At 45.3% G+C, this 19643-nt stretch overlaps 1 protein-coding gene and 1 long non-coding RNA gene across 10 annotated transcripts in view; one reads left to right on the plus strand and one right to left on the minus strand.

Annotated features, from left to right (window-relative positions):
- The first annotated feature begins 3130 nt into the window (after window positions 1–3130).
- On the plus strand, window positions 3131–16757 carry LOC106038234 (uncharacterized). Its single transcript, XR_001208465.3, has 4 exons — window positions 3131–4948; window positions 9983–10046; window positions 13284–13344; window positions 16626–16757. It is a non-coding gene; the product is annotated as an uncharacterized lncRNA (long non-coding RNA).
- Window positions 16586–19643, minus strand: part of PRR5 (proline rich 5) — an 88361-nt gene continuing 85303 nt past the window's right edge. For all 9 annotated transcript variants that reach the window (XM_048046862.2, XM_048046863.2, XM_067000125.1 and 6 more), the window contains one exon: window positions 16586–17979. In XM_048046862.2, coding sequence (XP_047902819.2) covers window positions 17429–17979 — 551 coding nt within the window. In that variant the 3' untranslated portion in view covers window positions 16586–17428. The remainder of the gene's footprint in view (window positions 17980–19643) is intronic.

Raw genomic sequence — 19643 nt, forward strand, 5'->3', positions numbered from 1 at the left:
CAGGATCTGCAGTCCCTGCCACCACCACCCTGTGTCCAGGATTGCTTCTATGGGTGTCTAGGCTGTGACCTCACTGAGCAAGGCTTTTTGGAAAGCCTGGCAGAAGAGAGGGATGACTGCTGGGGCTTTGAAAAGAGCTGGGCAAGAAGGCACGAGGAGCCTCAGCTGAAATGTCTTTTCTGTAGCTTGGTTACGCCTGGGAGGGAAGCAGCAGGCAGGGTCTAAGGGGAAGCTGTGACATGACTACGTGCTTGGCAAAGAGGTAGAAGAGCAGGGTCTGTTTTCATGGGAATTCATCTCTCTCCACTAATGGGAGCTCCTTGCAGTTCCCTGATAAGTGTCCTTGGGTTTTCACTTCTAAGGTTCTGATTTGTGTCTCCCATCTCTGTTTCATGCCTGAGCCTGGACGACTGGGTGTTCAGTGGACTACAAAACATTCCGTTCAATCATGAATTTAGATAGGATCTTTTTATAGCCTTGGACAAGCCCTTGAACTTCTGGATCATTTTTTTTTTTTTTGGCTGGTTATTTAAGAGGAATAATAGAAACTCCCAAAGGACATAATATGAATATTACAGTATGCCTAGGCTGCAAGAACGTTGTCCTAGGTTACCTCTAGCTACTGCAAAGCGGCAAGAGAGATCCACACCTGTCCTTGCCTTTACCTATTCCTTCCTTCCCCTTCTGTTTAGAGATTTAAGAAACTGAGCATTATATTTTATATAGTATCAAGGTGAATATGTTGATCCATATGTTGGAGTTGGACTTGATGATCTTTATGGGTCCCTTCCAACTCGGGATATTCTATGATCCAACGATCCAACGTCAGCAATTTAACTGTAGTTTTGCCTTTTAAGCCAAGTGTGCTAAAGCAGCTGCTATGCACATTAATATATTACCAGACTGATGGCATATAAATAAAAGTACAAAACCTTATATTTCATGCTTTAAAATATATATTACATTTAGTCATTCAAATAAATATTGTAGACCTTTCTATGTGTCCTAGCCAGGAACACCAGCATAGACTTCGTTTTTTTTTTTTTTTTTTTTAAATCAACAGCAAACTGTTAAATACTCTTGCAAGCTGAATTAAAATAATCAGCTGGAACCCACAGAATCATCCAAAGTATCCCTGAGAATGGCTGAACAGTTATATCAAATGGTCTCAAAGAATCACAGCTATTTGGCACGTTGCAGAGCTAAGTCATTTCCTACCTGTGTTGAGGATATATTTTTAAGATGCAGATTCTTTTTGAACTCAGTACTTCATAAGGTTATCTTAAATCTCCAACTCAATGACTGAAGTGTAACTTTCATATTTGTGCAATATATCTTTTTTCAATGAAAAAATGCACATTCTACCTTTTTAAAAAAAACAAACAGTGGTGGAGTTTATCATACAGGTAACCATTCTTGGATTATCTATACATACAAACATTCAACTGACTTTCACTGGAGTAAGCTTTTTCTTAATTTAGTCAGTCTTGGGGCACAGTGATAGAGCAATGAATATGTCTTGATAGACGTGAGTCAGGCACATCAGTCTGAAATTTTTTTGAAGTCTGCCTTGCCTTCAGACCAGCTATATACAAGCTAAGCAGTCAGATGCAGTGATAATCACTCCCTTTCTTATATGCTCTGGAAATGGTTGTCCCTGGCTGTGCTGGCCCATTTCACCATCTGAAGCAAAGCAAAGCTCTTCATGTTTTCAGTGCCACTTCTCCCACTCTCGCAGCCATAATGATTCTGTGCAAGCAAACTTATACCCTCCTCACCTCTCAGAAAAAAAAAAAAACAAAGGTGGCTCACTCAACACAATAAGAGGAACAGTGCTGCCAGAGGAAGAGATGTAATATTCTGTGCTGAGTTGTGGAATATGAGCAAGGCCTCATCAAGGCACAAAACCCAGACTAGACAGCCAGCAGCACATGGGGCACATAGCTCTGGCACAGAGGAAAGTAATAATAATAATAAAAAAAAAAACCACACCCTAAGCTCTTGGCTAAAGTTCTCTGTCAGAAAGCACAGTAAAAACTGCTGGTCTCATGTACACAATTGACAGATCAGGAACTGGCAGATTAAGGAATAAGATTTTGAGTGAAGATGCAGTGAAACAGAGAAGTTTACTGCTTCATGTGGCTGAGAGCCAAGCCTAACTTTTTTCTTCACCAGAAAAACATGCTTTTTATGCCACTTATACCCAGGGAGATCAGGAGATGCTGCCTCTCAGAAGCAAGATATTGCCTGTGAGCTTATCAGCAGCATTTTGCATCCTGAAATCCTCAGGCACAGGAAGGAACAAGCCTTGCTGGGGGCACTGTGGCTCTCAGTGCCAGTCTGTCTGGTGCCAGTCTGTCTGTAACCTGCCTGTCTGGAGAAGTCTGCAGAGCCTTCCCATGACACTTGGTGTGTGTCAGAGACAGCCACCTACACTGTGACTTTAAGGTGATGGAACAAACTATAGTTTTAAGATGGCTGGGCGGAAGTCATGCCAGAGTCATGGTCTGCTGGAGACTTATGACAACTGAATAAACCCCAGGCAAGACAAAGGGGGATCTATCCGACCGGATGACCCACCTTATGCCTAGATCAGAAATCACCAATATAAACAAAAGCTGTGGCAGGTCAGGTTAGGAGAAGCTCTCTCAAAGACCCACTGGTAGACCTGAACGCTGATGGTATAAAAGAGAAGAGGTCTCTACCTTGCAGAGTGCCTGAGACAGAAGAGCTGCATGTGGAGACTCTGGTACTGAGAGTACCAGAAGAGCTGAAGCTGCAGGACCCTTTCACCCCGAAAGGAAATGGTACAGGTGAGAGCCCATGTAGACTCTATATCACTGGTCAACCAAGGAATCACAGAGGTGAGGCTGTAGAAATACAGCATACATAAAAAGTCTTGGTCCAAAGACTGACTGCTACCTAGCTGGTTGCAGGGAAGGATCTCCCCTCCAAGAACTGCCTTTAGACTCCTGCACTGCCAAACTGTCAGCTTGTGGCTGCGGCTGGAGCAAGCCTTGCACGGCATAGCCCTCCTAAAAGGCCTCTGCTGGAAGAGGAAGCTTTTATGCTGAGCAGACTCCTTCCTCGATGTAGTTTTACCTGTGCTTTAGTCTGGAGAGGAGAGGAGGGGGTGCTGCTGAAGGAAGCTCTTCACTTCTTTTGACCATGCATCTTTTCTCAGCTCACTTGAGAACAGTCTTCTGCAGAGCAGGCTACAAGAGGGTCTCCTAGGAGACACTCACCTCTGGATGCATCCCTTCACCATCTTCACCTCCTTTATCAAAGCCATGCAAAAAGGAGCCCAAGGTGCAGATTCTGAACCACAAGATCATAGTATCGTTCTTTGTAGCTTGCAGAGCCAATAAGACCAGTCGGAAAGGCAATAGCAGCTTGGTTAATGAGGGGAAAAGGAAGTTACAGTGGAAGGAGCAAAGAGCATAGCTATATTGAGTCAGCCCCATCATCTTCAGTTATCTCTTCCTTAAACATGTGGCCAGGCCACTGTCACACCACTCAGTGAACACCTCATTACATGAGGCTAGTGGTCAGTTTTTGTCATGAAGCATCCCAGTGAGCTAGCTGGTGGTGTGACTGTACAGAAGAAGAAATAAAAGGAGTGTAGTCATTTGTATTAGAAAAGATAATCCCAGCACATGCTGAAAACAGAAAAGCAGGACTTCAGTTTGATTTCGAGCATCCTCTGGGAAAAAAAAAAAAGGCAGAAAATAACACCTCAACACACACAAGTCCCTGAACTCTACACAAGAGCAAAATATACAACAGTTTAAAGAGTAAAGTAGATTTCTTCCCCATGAAAAACATTGTATTCTCACATGTATGAGACTGTTTAGCTATGACTTAATGCTATATTTGAATACTCCTACCACTCAAACCAAGACTGATATATCCACTGTGAGCATTTACAATGAAGTGTTTAAACTGCAGCATGCCAGCCAAGAACCCCCACCCACACACCACACTTAAGTAATAGCTTTTGGAAGATGCAAAACGTAGAATATCAAATTAGCTCTTCAGTCTGAGCAAATCATTAAGTAATTTCTGCTGACAGAAAGTTGGATTCACTTCAATCTGCACAGTAACCACATGTGTGGTCTTTCCAGACTACATGTGCCAACTGGATACATCACCATGCAGCTTCTTTCCTTGCTCAGTGTGCCATCAGTCTTGTTCCGTTTCTTCATCATTTGCTAATTCCAGACTAATGGACCAGATCCTGAGCTGCACTGGGATGCTTGCAGTCTTCAAGCCTTCTTGATACTCCACAGATAAGCTTAGTGGAAGTGTCTGGGAGGATCCATACACTCTGGATAAATCCATAGTACCTTTTGGGGCCTGAACCGTGCAAGACCAATTTCAAAGTATTAGAGCTGCTTGTCACTAAACAATTGCTTATAGGAAGCAGAAAAAGAGTAGCCAGGGAGACTAGCATTGCCTTGGTTATATTTGGATGCATCTGGATCTGATTAAAGATTTAAAGATTTGAAGATTAAAACTTCAAATTCCACTTTGGATCTTGGCATCCCAATATGATTTTGTGCATGAAGATAGTCCTTGGTGTTTGGGTTCAGGGAGGGGAGTAGTGGACCTGGAAGATAACCAACATGCCGAGGCGATCGGCTCCAGGGCAGACGCATTCTGCAGCGGAGCGAGGGATGCGGACAGGCACGGCTCTTTTTTCCGGCACCGAGGCCACTCGACGGAGCCGCCAGGACCCGGCTGCCCTCGCGAGGGAGGCTGACGAGGCGTAGGCGGAGCCAGCAGCGTCCCCTCCCCGGCCGTTCAAAAGCAGCCCCTGGGGAGCGCGGCGACCAGGGCGTAGCGAGGGAGTTGGCGCCGCCGTTTGCGCAGGCACGGCGAGCAGGGAGGGCAGAGCGTTCCCCCCCCGCCCATACGAACAACTCCTCTAACGGCTGTCGACTGCTAGGTAGGCTGCAATGGTCTACACCGGGCAGAGTGCTCTCTCTAGAAAGTCTGTAATCAACTAGACTGACTGCCTTCTCAAAAATGCGGCAGTTCAGGTCTCTGGATGCAGGGAGTGTCTGAGCCTGTTGCGGCCATCTGAGGGAGGCAGAGAGACTGTGTGTGTGAGGTGCAAGCAGGTGGATGACCTGGTCCGCCTGGTGGCAGAACTCGAGGAGGTGGAGAGGTTGAGGGCTATCAGGGAGTGTGAGCGGGAGATAGACTGGTGGAGCGACTCCCTGCAGGACCGGAGGGAGAGGGACCAGGGTGAGACGCCCCAAAAGGGGGGTGGACCCCCTGCCCTGTCGCCATCGGGCAGAGGGAGGGGACCTGCGAGTTGAGGAGGAATGGAGACAGGTCCCTCCTCGACCTCGCAGGCGACGCCACCCCCCCTACCGGCCCCACATTCCCAGGTGCCCTTACACAACAGATTTGAGCTTGAGAGACCGGTGGGTGAGGATGAGGTAGGAAGCCTACCCAGGAGGATGCCTGGGGTGAGGAAGTCGACTCAACACCTCAAGACTGCCTCCACCAAGAAAGAAAGAAGGGTAATTGTTGTAGGCGACTCCCTTCTCAGGGGAACAGAGGGCCCTATTTGTCAGCCTGACCCCACACATAGGGAAGTCTGCTGCCTCCCTGGGGCCAGGGTCAGAGATGTTGCCAGAAAGCTTCCCAATCTGGTTCGCCCCTCTGACTACTATCTGCTATTGATAGTCCAGGCTGGCAGTGATAATATTGAAGAAAGAAGCCTGAAGGCTATCAAACGGGACTTTAGGGGACTGGGACGGTTAGTGGATGGTGCGGGAGTACAGGTGGTGTTTTCATCTATCCCTACAATGGCAGGGAGGGGTACAGAGAGGACACGGAAAGCCCACCTGATTAACACGTGGCTCAGAGGCTGGTGCCAACACAGAAATTTTGTTTTTTTTTGACCACAGGGTGCTTTACTTGGCACCCGGCCTGATGGCCGCAGACAGGTCCCACCTATCTCTAAGGGGAAAACGGATCCTAGCCCAGGAGCTGGCAGGGCTCAAGGGCTCATTGAGAGGGCTTTAAACTAGGTAAGAAGGGGGACGGGGCTGAAATAAAGCTTGTTGGAGCTGTGCCAGGGAGAACAATGGCAAGGCCAGGGGAGAAGGCAATGGCCTATCTGAAGTGCATCTACACTAATGCACGCAGCATGGGTAACAAACAAGAGGAGCTGGAAGCCATCGTGCAGCAGGCAGGCTATGACTCGGTTGCCATCACTGAAGCGTGGTGGGACCACTCATGACTGGAGTGCTGCAATGTCTGGCTAAAGGCTCTTAAGAAAGGACATGCAGCACAGAAGGGGTGGTGGTGTGGCTGTCTGTATTAGTGAGTGTTTTGATGTTGTGGAACTTGAGGCTGGGAATGATAAGGTTGAGTCCCTATGGGTTAGGATCAGCGGGAAGGCCAACACAGCAAGCATCCTGGTGGGGGTCTGTTATAGACCGCTGAACCAGGATGAGGAGATGGATGAGGAGTTCTACAGGCAGCTGGCAGAAGTTGCAAAATCGTCAGCAGTCATTCTTGTGGGGGACTTCAACTTATCAGACATATCCTGGAAGCACAACACAGCCCAAAGAAAGCAGTCTAGGAGGTTTCTGGAGAGCGTGGAAGATAGCTTCCTGATGCAGCTGGTTAGTGAGCCTACCAGGGGAGCTGCCTCGCTAGACCTTCTGTTCACAAACAGAGAAGGACTGGTGGGAGATGTGGTGGTTGGGAGCTGTCTTGGGCAGAGTGACCACAAAATGGTAGAGTCCTCTATTCTTGGCGAAGTCAGGAGGGGGACCAGTAAAACCACTGTATCGGACTTCTGGAGGGCTGACTTTGAGCTGTTCAGGACACTGGTTGGCAGAGTCCCTTGGGAGGTGGTTCTGAAGGGCAGAGGAGTCCAGGAAGGCTGGGCACTTTTCAAGAAGAAAATCTTAATGGCTCAGGAGCTGTCTGTCCCCACGTGCCCAAAGACAAGCTAGCGCGGAAGAAGACCGGCCTAGCTGAACAGAGAGTTGTAGCTCAAGCTTAGGAGAAAAAAGAGGGTTTATAATCTTTGGAGAAGAGGGCGGGCCATTCAGGAGGACTATAAGGATGTTGCAAGGCTGTGCAGGGACAAAATTAGAAAGGCCAAAGCTCATCTGGAGCTCAATCTGGCTACTGCCATTAAAGATAACAAAAAGTCTTTTTACAAATACATCAGCACAAAAAGGAGGACTAAGGAGAATCTCCATCCTTTACTGGATGCGGGGGAAAACTTAGTGATGAGAGATGAGGAAAAGGCTGAGGTACTTAATGCCTTATTTGCCTGAGTCTTTAGTGGCAAGACCAGTTGTTCTCTAGATACCCAGTACCCTGAGCTGGTGGAAGGGGATGGGGAGCAGGATGTGGCCCTCACTATCCATGAGGAAATGGTTGGCGACCTGCTACAGCACTTGGATGTATGCAAGTCGATGGGGCCAGATGGGATCCACCCGAGGGTACTGAGAGAACTGGCAGAAGAGCTGGCCAAGCCGCTTTCCATCATTTATCAGTAGTCCTGGCTATCGGGGGAGGTCCCAGTCGACTGGCAGCTAGCAAATGTGACACCCATCTACAAGAAGGGCTGGAGGGTAGACCCAGGGAACTATAGGCCTGTTAGTTTGACCTCAGTGCCAGGGAAGCTCATGGAGCAGATTATCTTGAATGTCATCACACAGCACTTACAGGGCAAGCAGGCGATCAGGCCCAGTCAGCATGGGTTTATGAAAGGCAGGTCCTGCTTGACAAACCTGATCTCCTTCTATGACAAAGTGATACGCTTAGTGGATGAGGGAAAGGCTGTGGATATGGTCTACCTTGACTTCAGTAAGGCTTTGGACACAGTTCCCCACAGCATTCTCCTCAAGAAACTGGCTGCTCGTGGCTTCGACTGGCGTACGCTTTGTTGGGTTAAAAACTGGCTGGATAGCCGGGCCCAAAGAGTTGTGGTGAATGGAGTCAAATCCAGTTGGAGGCCGGTCACTAGTGGAGTCCCTCAGGGCTCAGTACTGGGGCCAGTCCTCTTTAATATCTTTATCGATGATCTGGATGAGGGAATTGAGTGCACCCTCAGTAAGTTTGCAGATGACACCAAGTTAGGTGCGTATGTCGATCTGCTCGAGGGTAGGAAGGCTCTGCAGGAGGATCTGGATAGGCTGGACCAATGGGCTGAGGCCAACTGTATGAAGTTCAACAAGGCCAAGTGCCAGGTCCTGCACCTGGGGCACAACAACCCCAAGCAGCGCTACAGGCTGAGAGATGAGTGGTTGGAAAGCTGCCTGGCAGAGAAGGACCTGGGAGTACTGGTTGATAGTCAGCTGAATATGAGCCAGCAGTGTGCTCAGGTGGCCAAGAAGGCCAACAGCATCCTGGCTTGCATAAGAAGCAGTGTGGCCAGCAGGTCTAGGGAAGTGATTGTCCCCCTGTACTCAGCTCTGGTGAGGCCACACCTCGAGTACTGTGTTCAGTTTTGGGCCCCTCGCTACAAGAAGGACATGGAGGTGCTCGGGAGAGTCCAGAGAAGGGCAACAAAGCTGGTGAGGAGTCTGGAGAACAAGTCTTATGAGGAGCAGCTGAGGGAGCTGGGATTGTTCAGCCTGGAGAAGAGGAGGCTCAGGGGCGACCTTATCACTCTCTACAGTTACCTTAAAGGAGGCTGTAGCGAGGAAGGGGTTGGTCTGTTCTCCCACATGCCTGGTGACAGGACGAGGGGCAATGGGCTAAAGTTGTGCCAGGGGAGGTTTAGGTTGGATGTTAGGAAGAACTTCTTTACTGAAAGGGTTGTTAGACATTGGAATGGGCTGCCCAGGGAAGTGGTTGAGTCACCATCCCTGGAGGTCTTTAAGAGACGTTTAGATGTTGAACTTAGTGATATGGTTTAGTGGAGGACCTGTTAGCGTTAGGTCAGAGGTTGGACTAGGTGATCTTGGAGGTCTCTTCCAACCTAGACGATTCTGTGATTCTATGTCAAGCCTATTCTCCCAGCCAATGTCCTGATATCCCAAGAACACAACTGATGGCCAGCCCACCTTGCAGTGCACCTGCAAGCCTGGGCTTTTCTTCAGGAAGCTTTTTATCCACACTAGTACTGCCTGGTTTGCTGGAGATGCAGCATACCCAACCACCACCACTCTTCAGTGAGGGAGTGGATGACAAAAGCAGTTAAAAATAAATTTAAAAGACAATTTTGCCAAAGATTGGGAACACTTGCATGGCAAATCAGGATTTAAATAGAAGCTAGTGAAACTGAAAATGTTTTCCACACTAACGCTGACAAATTCCTCCTGTCACAAGCCATACAAAATTCTCCTTTCAGTTCTGTAATAGTTTTTCTTTTGGAATAATTTCTGTTCACCCTTTTCCCCCAGAGAGATTTGAACAAGTTTTAACAATAGGGAAGTTACAAAGCTGTTAGCACAGATGTGGGGTGAGATCTTCAGCTGCATTTGAAGTCAGGTTTTACCGTTAAATGGTTCACATCTTTTTCCTGCTCCTGTACCCCAATGCCATTCTGCTTCCATTTTTGGGGGTGCAATATTTCCACTTCTACTTTTACTACTCTACCTTAACATGTAAGGGTACTGTGGACACCTCAGAAGGTGACCAACTTCTTCAGCTTCCTGTAGTATGTTACTATCCCAGGTGACTGCATCCCTTTGAGATTTATGAATGAAGTGGCTTAATAATTCACAGCAAATGGAGTCTTTTATGATAGACAGCCATCGTTCTGGAGAACATGAGTACCATACCTGTGTTTTAACATATGCCAGAGGTTATGAACCAAGCACTTACAAACTAGCAAGTTTCACATCTGTATCTGGCAAAAAATTGTTAGAGTGATCATAAAGAATAGAATATTATGATCTCAGTTTTCCACAAAACTGCTGGAAGTGAGAAGATAAATTTTCCTCTTCAGAAATCAAGCCTAATGCCTTCCTTTTTTTTTTTTTTTTTTGACTGGAAGAGATGGATGAAGTATGAAGCAGAGATATTTGCTCCTGGGAGTTTCTGAGTATATTCAGGACAGGGTAAGAGGTATTTCAGAGGGATCTAAACTATTTAGAGAAATGGGCAATAAGAAGCTTGATTCTGATAACAAAGTAACATGCATTGAAAGAAGAAAAAAAACAAGACATGAAGGTAGATAGTGGATGGATTATAAATAAGAATTATTTAGCATATATAGACGTAAATCAGTGGTGCAGCTACATTAAAAGAATATGATGGTAACAATTACAGAAAAAAATAGGGATGCCCTGTTGATTTACACTCATTCTCTAAGAGGCTGCTTCCTCTTCTCTCATTGTGCATGCTTTACCATACAACTTTTAAGCAACTGACAATCCACTCAACAATTTAAAGACTGGTAAGAACAACTATCCCCATGTTCTGAACAGGTAACTGATACACAGAACAATTAAGTGAATTAAGCTATGCAAAAATCCTGCTGAGGACATGGAATTAAATCATCCTAGTCTCCCAGTTCCAGTCCAGCAATTTGATCTCAAGACTAATTGTGAAGATGGCAACAGCGCCCTAAGAATTCCCTGCAAATCCTGATTTCCAAACCCAAAGTTCAAAGATCTAGGCTTTATAAATGGAGTACATTTTGAAATCTAGCTAAGCCTTCCCAAGACTAACTCTTTACTTTTGCAAAGAAAAAAAAATTACCTCATACCAAAATAAAACAAATATGGAAGAGCTAGCAATCTTAGGGGTGAAAACACTCATGCAGACCCTCTGTAACAGAAGTATAAACTCAGCCTCAGACACCCCATCTTACAAATGAGACAGCTAACAAACAAAGTCCTGGCAGTTTCATTCCCCCGCAGTCCTGAGGCTGTTCATGCACCCAGTTTTCCCTTCTCTCTCCTCTGGCTCTGGCAGAGCTTGCTGGCAGCTCGTCTGTAAGGTCGTCAATCCTGCTACAGGCAGGCGAGCAGCCAGTTTGCTAATCCAATTATGCAATACAAGACCTGAGGCGTGCACCTTTTGTGAAAGAATAGGCTATTCTCATTATGTAATTACTAGTCAAGTTACCTGCCTGAAGAATATTAAAAAATGCCAACATAATTATGACACTGAGATAGTAGGTCAAGACTAAATCCTTTCTGCAGATCTCGCTGATCTCCCTTTCAAGTGTGATGGAAAGGAGTAAGCAGCAGGTTTAAGCCAGGTGGGGACTTTTGGAAAAAAGTGTTGCATCAGCCTAACTCTGAGTCTGCTGAAACCAGTTGAGTTTAGCTGTTGGTTTGATGAAGCCAGCACAGAGCACCTGGGGGAGTTTGCTGTCATCTGGGACAACCCAAAATGACACGTGAACCACTGTTTGGCACTTCTCTCAATATCTCAGGGAGCTCAGCCACTTCATCTAACCTCAGTCCCTCAGAGATCCCTAGCACCCAGCTCGAGATGTGGGCCTGCTCTTCCAGCCCCAAACATCATCTCCTCCATTTGCAGAGGAATTGGGATCTACGAACTGTAAGAAGCACAACAACCCACCTCTCTCTCTGCAGGGCACAGGGGAGTGGGGGAAGGCTGCCATGCTGGTGGGCCATGAGCTAGATCTAGCTCCCAGGCATTTCCACCAGATGTTGCTTTTTCCTCAGAGAAGACAGAAATTGCTGCTTGCAAGGCAGGTACAACCATAGCAGCCAAACACCATGTCTTGTGCTTACAAATGTCTAAGTGCAGCAATCTGCTGCTGTAGCTACCATGACAAGTAGAAAGAAAGCAATGTGAGAATGCTCTTCCAGGCAAAATGTGTTTCCATTTTAGAAATTGTGGATTCCCCCCTCACACCCCACCCCTTCTATCCTTTTGTGGAAAGGTGCAAGTAAGACTCCAATTGTAAACCAAGTGGTTTATTCTCCTGGAGGGCTTGGTGGCAAGGATTTATGTATTATTAAAATTACTGCATAAGTTGTCTGCAGCACTGCTGGCTCAAGCAGTATCTATTTTTCTTTTTTCCCCTCAAACTTTTGCTGCTTTGAGAAAAAATCTCAAATGAAAGTCTTAGCTCTGCATATTCGAGCTCGAGAACACAGAGTGAATGAATGCCTAAATGCAAGGTAAAGAAAACACACAAAACCCAACCTACAACAACGAAAAAGAGGGACAAATTTGAGTTTGCAGTATCACCTCATTCCACAAAGGGCCAGGCTCTGTGCCTTTTCCAAGTGGCAGTGCAAAGAGATATTTCCAGGGCAGCATGCCTGTGAATTGACTTTTCAGTCTCTTGCCTTGGCATCATGTGAAGCAAGAAATTTTTCACTTCCACAAAGTTTGTTTAGGAAACCAACCCACAAGCAAAGCCTCTTGTTCCTCACCAGGGCAGAGTGCTGACCTGTGGCTTTGTGGCAGCTGGGAATTGCATCCCAACAGAGCACCTTTCTGCAGACAGCTGCACTCTTTACCTAACACGCAACTGACACTGCTGAAGAAGTGTTTGTGTTTTGGAGTGGGCGAGTGGACCTGAGCTGGAAGAAGTTCCAGTATCCAGGACTGGACGGAGTATTCATGTGCAGGAGACATCCTCCCTCTTGCTGGCTGGAAAGCAGCACATTTAATGGGCAGGCTGAGTTAGAGGAAACAAGGATTTCTATCTGCCTTTAGATGCCGCTGGAAGTGCTGCAATAGGACACATACAAGCCTGCCAGTTAGAGAGAGGAGTAAGGAGAATTTTTGGTGTTGGTTCATGCTGTAAGACATCAGGAGGGTCATTAAAACAATTGCTGCCAGAAAATAACTTAAAGGACTTTCTGACGTCTTTATTTCAGAGATGCTCTTGCAGGATGTTATCCTAATAGAAGGCGCAATCCACACATCTCTAACTAGAGCTTCAGAGACAGAAGATGTGTAGATGTATTTGTATGCCTATACATTATTGGGGGTAAGTCTAGAAGATGGGGGAAGCTCCAAGCTCTTCTGTCACTGAAGCTTACCAGGTCAGATGGTATCAGCAAGCACATTTGTTTTAGTCAAAAGTGCTAATCAAAAACAGCTTGCCAGGAGCTAATTGAATAAAGGAAAGTCATTTTGCCTATTTCTAAGAAAAAAAGGCCTCCATTTGGGCAGCATTATTTGCAGTCAATTATTCTGCTATTTCCAATTGTGCTCCAGGGAGCTGTATTACTTCTCCACAGTGCTTAGCAGCTGTTCAGTAGGTTAGCCTCCCAGTTGTTTCTGCTTGCACAATATTCACCCTGCAGTGCCAGATGAAAGGAATTTTAAGTGCTATCTGTTGCTTTGTATGGCCCTCACAGGATTTTGGAAGCAATCCCAACCAGAGAAAGAGCAGGGAGTTCTTGATTTTTGGATGAGAAGGTAAGATGCCATGGTTTATTTTAACAAAGGAAGGGTAGAGAGGAATAACTGGTGTACTGAGAGTGCCACTTCAGGACAAAGTCTGAGTGTGACTGGCACACAAGGACACTATCAAGCAGCAGCGTTTGAAACCTGGAAGCTATCACTTCATAGATAATATTTTGGTATGACCCTGCACCACTCTTTGACATGTATTTTTCCTTCATAATGACACCATGATTTGGTTCCAAGCAAACCACACCCCTGATTTGAGTGCATTTGGTTTACTAGTAGAAGCATCACAAGTCAATACAGTCTCACATCTGTGCATCTAAACTCACAGAACACTGGCACACTGGGCTTTGACTGCCTTCATGTGCTGGGCTCAGCGCCACTCACACAATTTGCCACATCTGACTCCATACCCATCTACACCTTGCATATATACAAACAGAGCAGATTCACACACGTGAACTTGCAAATACAAAATGCACCAGTATAAACACGCAAAGCACTAAGCTAGAGCACATCTGCACCCCACCTGGCCACCAGTAATGCCACTTCTTGGGAAATGAGTTGATAATAAACTTCACCTCTGAGATCAGTAGAGATAGTGGCTTTCACAGGAATTATCTGGACCACCATACCCATTTTTTTCAGTTTACCGTCATATCTGCCTGCATGCTTTAATATGAACTTGAAGGAGAGGCAAAAAGCCACCCTATCACCGTCACAGTAAGGAACTTCACTCCAACTTCAGATTTTCAGGCTCTTCACAGCAAGCCTGCTGAGTCTAATGCTTCGTTTAATCAAACAAATAGTCCTGAAAATGCAGCTTGAACCCTTAGAGTCAGAAGGGATTTGCTCCCTCTTTAGTCATTACCCCAGAAGAAGCTTTTACAAAGCAGACAAAACAGACTTCTTTAAATACCTCATGTGCTAGCAGAGATGCAAATTTAATTCAGCTAGCTCTAAACCACAGCAGAACTCAGCCTGATCCATTACAGCATCATCTGGTTAACTTACTTTAATGCAAGCCAGTTAGGATCCTCTTCATCCTAAAGAGGATAATCTTTTACTTCCAGTTTAAGAGTTTACAGAACATCTCACCACCTAAGAACAATTAACAGGCCTGCACTCAACTTCCTTAAATACTCGTTCAACGCTATCACAGCTGATAATCACAGGTGTGGGGGTTGGGCTGGGATTTAGCTTTGTTTTTCTGCTGTTCTTTCCACCACAACCCCAGTGTGGTCCTGGTGAACACACTTTGGTCTGTATCTGCTGAAGAGTCTATGTGCTGTTAAAGAAAGCCAATAGAAGATCCTTCTGCTGATAGTTTTGTCTCAAGAGTCCACGTTAAGTATAAGAATTAGAAATGTAAAAGCTAGATTCAAAGTGCTGGGTTGTAATGATACAGTGCTCTGTGATAGCTGTAGTAGTCTTGAATTCTATCCCTAAATAACCTTTTAAAACAGCTTGTGGAGGATTTTCATTCAGTAGCTCCGTGCATGCATGGTGGGAGAGGTTACTTCATTCCCAGCATGCTGGGGGATTCAACATCTCCAACCAAGGAGGAGGACACTAACTATGCAGAAGTTCAGGTGGGAAGGGTCCTAGCAGTCCCCTTCTCCTCTGAGTTGAAACTATGCTTAATTATTCTCTAGTGATCAAATAAGTTTATGACTCTCATTTCATTTAATGTTCCCTAAAAGAAGAAGGTGTGCACAGGCCTTGATCCACTGTTTTATAACTTTTCTTGTAGGGACTTGAATCTGTTTTGTCCTCCCCTGCATTGTGTCCTTACAACAAAGCAGTGGCTACTCCCTTTCTCGAACCTGAACAGTAATTCAGGAAACAGAACCGTGCCTGGAGGAATGAGGGCATGGGCTGAGGACAGTAACAAATCAGGAGAAAAAAAAAAAAAAGAAAAAGTAAAAAAAAAGAGAACAGAATGGGAGCTCTCCATTTTTGGGAGTCACTGATCCTTGATATATTGGATCCAAGTACAGCTCGACCTCCCCTCTCTCTCCTGTGGTTTATACAAGGCCAAATGTGGCCCCAAACATGCCTTGAGACTGCAGACCCCCTCTGCTCCCTATCTAAAGAGAGTGCGGGCAAACTCCTATTGGCAACACCAATGCCAGTTGGTAGGATTCTGGGAAGCCTCGGCTGTGAGGTTGCTGCCACGTTGCTCAGCCCCACCAGGACTGAAGTGCTCTTGGGCATGCCACGGGGCAGAATTGTGGGATGAGAGGCTTCACCAAGGCCCAGAAAGCAGCCAAATGGGTGGTCTAATCATCTGTGGTTTTCAGTTGTACATCCAGAGGGCTAGAGGGCCTGACTCCTAAGCCATTCTGTTCACTGAGCATCAAAGTTTCCTTCAGTCACTGGAGATGCTCTTGCAACCTGCTTGGGTCTGAATGCTCACATTCCCCACAAGGATGTGTTCCTTGGTTGTTAGATTTGGGACTACTGGGACATGAAAGAAATTGTTTATCTCTGTGTAAAAGAAAAGTCTGATGTAAGTGCCTAAAGTAGGGGAAGCTGCACAGCTGAACACGCCAAACACAAATTAGACACTGAACTCCCTACCGGATTTCTGGGGTTCCTTCCTCAGCTGGCTTCTGAGGTTATCAAATCCCTGTGTTATGGGGAGCCTAGATATCCCCCTGGAGGCTGAAAACTCCAGCAGGGAAGCAGGAAGGTAGCAAGAGAGTGAGCTGTTTTCAGAAAGATTGAGTAGCAAAGCCAAAGGAAATTAAGTATCAGAAGTAGGGCCTCGAGCCTAGGCCCCACTAGAGGCCTAGTAATCAAAATCTGGGGACGAGTTTGGTGAATTTTGGGGTCAGCAGCACAAGTGCAGAGCAAAGCTGGAGAGTCCTTGAATGTCTGAGCTAAGCACCAGGCCCTGCCACACCAAATGGATGTCCATCTTTGCTGAGCAGCTCTGTAGGGGTCTACTGCCTCTCAGTGCTAGAAGAGATGCCTGGAATAGAGAGACCTCAAGCAGCACTGCATAGACTGCAAACCCATCTGGTCAAAATCTGTCAGGCATCAGGATTTCTGGTTAACATTGGTATCATATGTACCAATCTGCTGTAAAACCACTGACACATCTCTCATACTCTATTACTGCTAGCGACAAACAGTGGAGAGTGCTCAGGATTAGCAGGAGCTGCAAGGCTCGCAATCCCTGAATATCAATACATAATTTACAGTATAGGCATTATGCTGTTCCTTTAAGAATATAAATATATAATGAGGATTTCCACTGAGAGGCCATATTTTTATTTATTTAGGAAACAATTAAGTTGAATTCTGCTGGAATCTCTCCATACAATGGATGCTCCGTGAGTCAGTAGTATGCAGACTTCTTGAAAGTGCCATATTCAGAGCAAATTAACACGGTCTTAAAAACCAGTTTCTTGACAACTCTCTTACAGACACAAGGCATTGGCTGTGAAACAGAACATCAGGCATTGCATGACATCAGGTAGCACATTTCTGTTTATTTGCCTTTCTTCAAGAACTCTAACTCACTGTTGGGCAAAGGAGTGCATACAAGATGTACAAGAAAAGGTTAAAAGAGACTTTATGGTCTTTATGGTGAAATATCACCATATTCTATGGCATGAAGGACCACAGCCTCTTTTTTTTTTTTTTTTCTTTTTAAAAGGATATGGTTCTGTGTTCTGGCTGATGTTTTACAGTTCAGAGAACAACTTGCCCTTCTACAGGAATCTCTTGAGAAAATTAATAGTGAACACAGTATTTTACTAGGCTGTATTACTGAATAAACACTGCCAGTTGCACTAACAGCATTTTAGCAGACACTTGTCAGTTTGTGAATCCCTAAGTTTAGTAAGACAGTAAGAAATCAGACTGCAGTGGTGGGGACACGGAGAAGTGGTTGGGGTTTCTTCTCCCCTGCAGCAGATTCCCGCTTGTTGTAAACTGTTGTGTTTATATACTTCAATACAGCTGTGATAACCTACAACAGAGGTTCTGCCCTAGACATATATAGTTTCTCCACAGTCTGGCTCAACGTGTTAGTAGTTTTCATATATAATATTAAAACCCAAGGTCTGTATCCTGATGTCCTTCACATGATGCTCTGTCTGTTCACGTCCACATTGTATGCTGATGAATTGGAACAGCCTCGGCCAAAATCAATAAAAATGCCTTCTGAATCAGAGTCAATTGACTCTAAAATCTGATCCACTATGTTCTCAGGGCTAGAAGAAGGAACTGGAATCAAGGATGGGTCCCTGTCCAACTCAAAAGACCGGTGTGGGTCATCCATCGAGTGGAAGAGTCCTTTCTGTTGCTCAGCTGTGCCGAGCTTGCCAGAGCATTCCACTGACCCGGCACTTGACCTTTCCTGATCTCCTGACAGCGAGTTTTTCGTGGTTGTCATGGAGTTCTTGGAACCATTGTCCATTATGGTGGTGAGGTTGGAGTACCCCTGGAGCTCCAGGCAGGAGGTCATTTCTGAAACGGAGTGCCTTCGGATGCCTGTTCCATTGGCAGCCATGCCCTCAGTTTCATACTCAGCTACTGGTGTCAACAGTGGATTATTGTAACTTTTTGATCGCACCACGGGGTTCTTGGCGAGGATGTCACCTGACTTGGAGCGCCTGAAGAACCTCTTCTCTGTAAACAGAGAAAGATACAGAGTAATATCAATAAAGCCTCCTATGTATAATTACAAGTGTTCAAAAGAAAAGTCAAGGCCCGAATATTCATAAACTTTTCTTCTATGAAAGGACATTTTTAAAAGAATACATTTTGATGGTCTTATAGATCCATATGTTTCAGATTTCCTAGACTTCCTTATATTGAATACCCCAAAGCTATTAAAAAAAAAAAAAAAAGCTGAAATTCCCTTATATTCACAGAATCACAGAACTGTAGGGGTTGGAAGGGACCTCAAGAGATCATCGGGTCCAATCCCTCTGCCAAAGCAGGTTCCCTAGAGCAGGTTGCCCAGGTAGGTGTCCAGACAGGTCTTGAATATCTCCAGAGAAGGAGACTCCACAACTTCCCTGGAAAATTCATACAATTTCAACTGCTGGAGTAAAAACAGTAAATATTGTAGAAGACTTGATGTACATTTGCAAATACTTTCTTAAAGCAATGACAGAAAGTCAAATTTTGTTCTGTCTTTAAAGGTCATAACTAATTTCTAGTAGAAAGCTGACTTTGGCCTTAGGACTGGTGGCACTGATTTCTATTTAACTTTACTTCCACTTGTGCTTTCAAAACCTCATTTCTTCACATCAAACCAAAAGTGCACTGCAGAGACAGTGCCACCAATCTGCCTAAGAAAGCAGAGAACCTGCCACTTACCCTGGGAAAATCAGGTCTCCAAATTTGGGGTGCATGGATTACAACATACAGTTGTACTAAATCATTACAGAAAAACTTTGATTCAAAGTGTTGTTTGGAGACCACATAAGGAGAGAGCACCAAGAGAATTTGGAAACGGTAACTGGAGGGCAGTGCCCACAGAAACCTTGCTGGCAAACAAACCTGCACTCGGTCCAGCAGTAATTTTATTAATTCTGTTGTTAACCAAGTGGGTTCTTTCCGAAGAATGAGCAGTAGATGGCAGCAAATCAGCACGGAGAACCTCCACCAGTGGTTTAGGTCTGGAGCGCTCTCCTGTAGCTAGATCAAAATGATCATCATGCAAATGCTTTGCAGATTTCATTACTCTGCCTCACTTATGCTAAAAATATCAGTGGTGTGACTACTGGGTCTCACTTCTGAAACTCTCTCCCTGCCACTCTCACTTTCCCATCCCCATGGAAGGGCCACGGCCAGGAAAAGGAATTGAATTATGATCTGGAAGTCAACCATAGCCACTGCAAATAAAAAAAAACAAAACACCTCTAAGTTAGGATGAAAGCCCACATTCCCCTATAAACTATTTGATTCCCTTTTACAAATGCCTTTCTCTTCTCAGTTTATTCTTAGGTGCTTACCTGGACACAAATTCTAATCATATGCTGTACTACTACTGCTACTAATAAAAAAAGTTTCTGTACTTAAGATTGCATTTTGAAGATGTTTTTGCCTCAGCAATAAAATCAACTGAACCAAGATCACTTCAGGACTTTTTCTATTAGGAACTGGACCTGGCAAACAGATAAGGGGCAGCCCTGCTACAGGAACTCTGGCTTTTTGGTCACACCAAGGTTTGGCTGAAGGGGAAGGCTGTGCAGGCCAGATGGGGAAAAAAAGGGATCAAGGGCCTCATCAGTCCCACAGAAAATGTATCGGAACTTTAAATCATACTGTCAAAATAGTTGGAC

The sequence above is a fragment of the Anser cygnoides genome, chromosome 1 (genome assembly GCF_040182565.1).
Source record: "Anser cygnoides isolate HZ-2024a breed goose chromosome 1, Taihu_goose_T2T_genome, whole genome shotgun sequence".
In the NCBI taxonomy this organism is placed as follows: domain Eukaryota; kingdom Metazoa; phylum Chordata; class Aves; order Anseriformes; family Anatidae; genus Anser; species Anser cygnoides.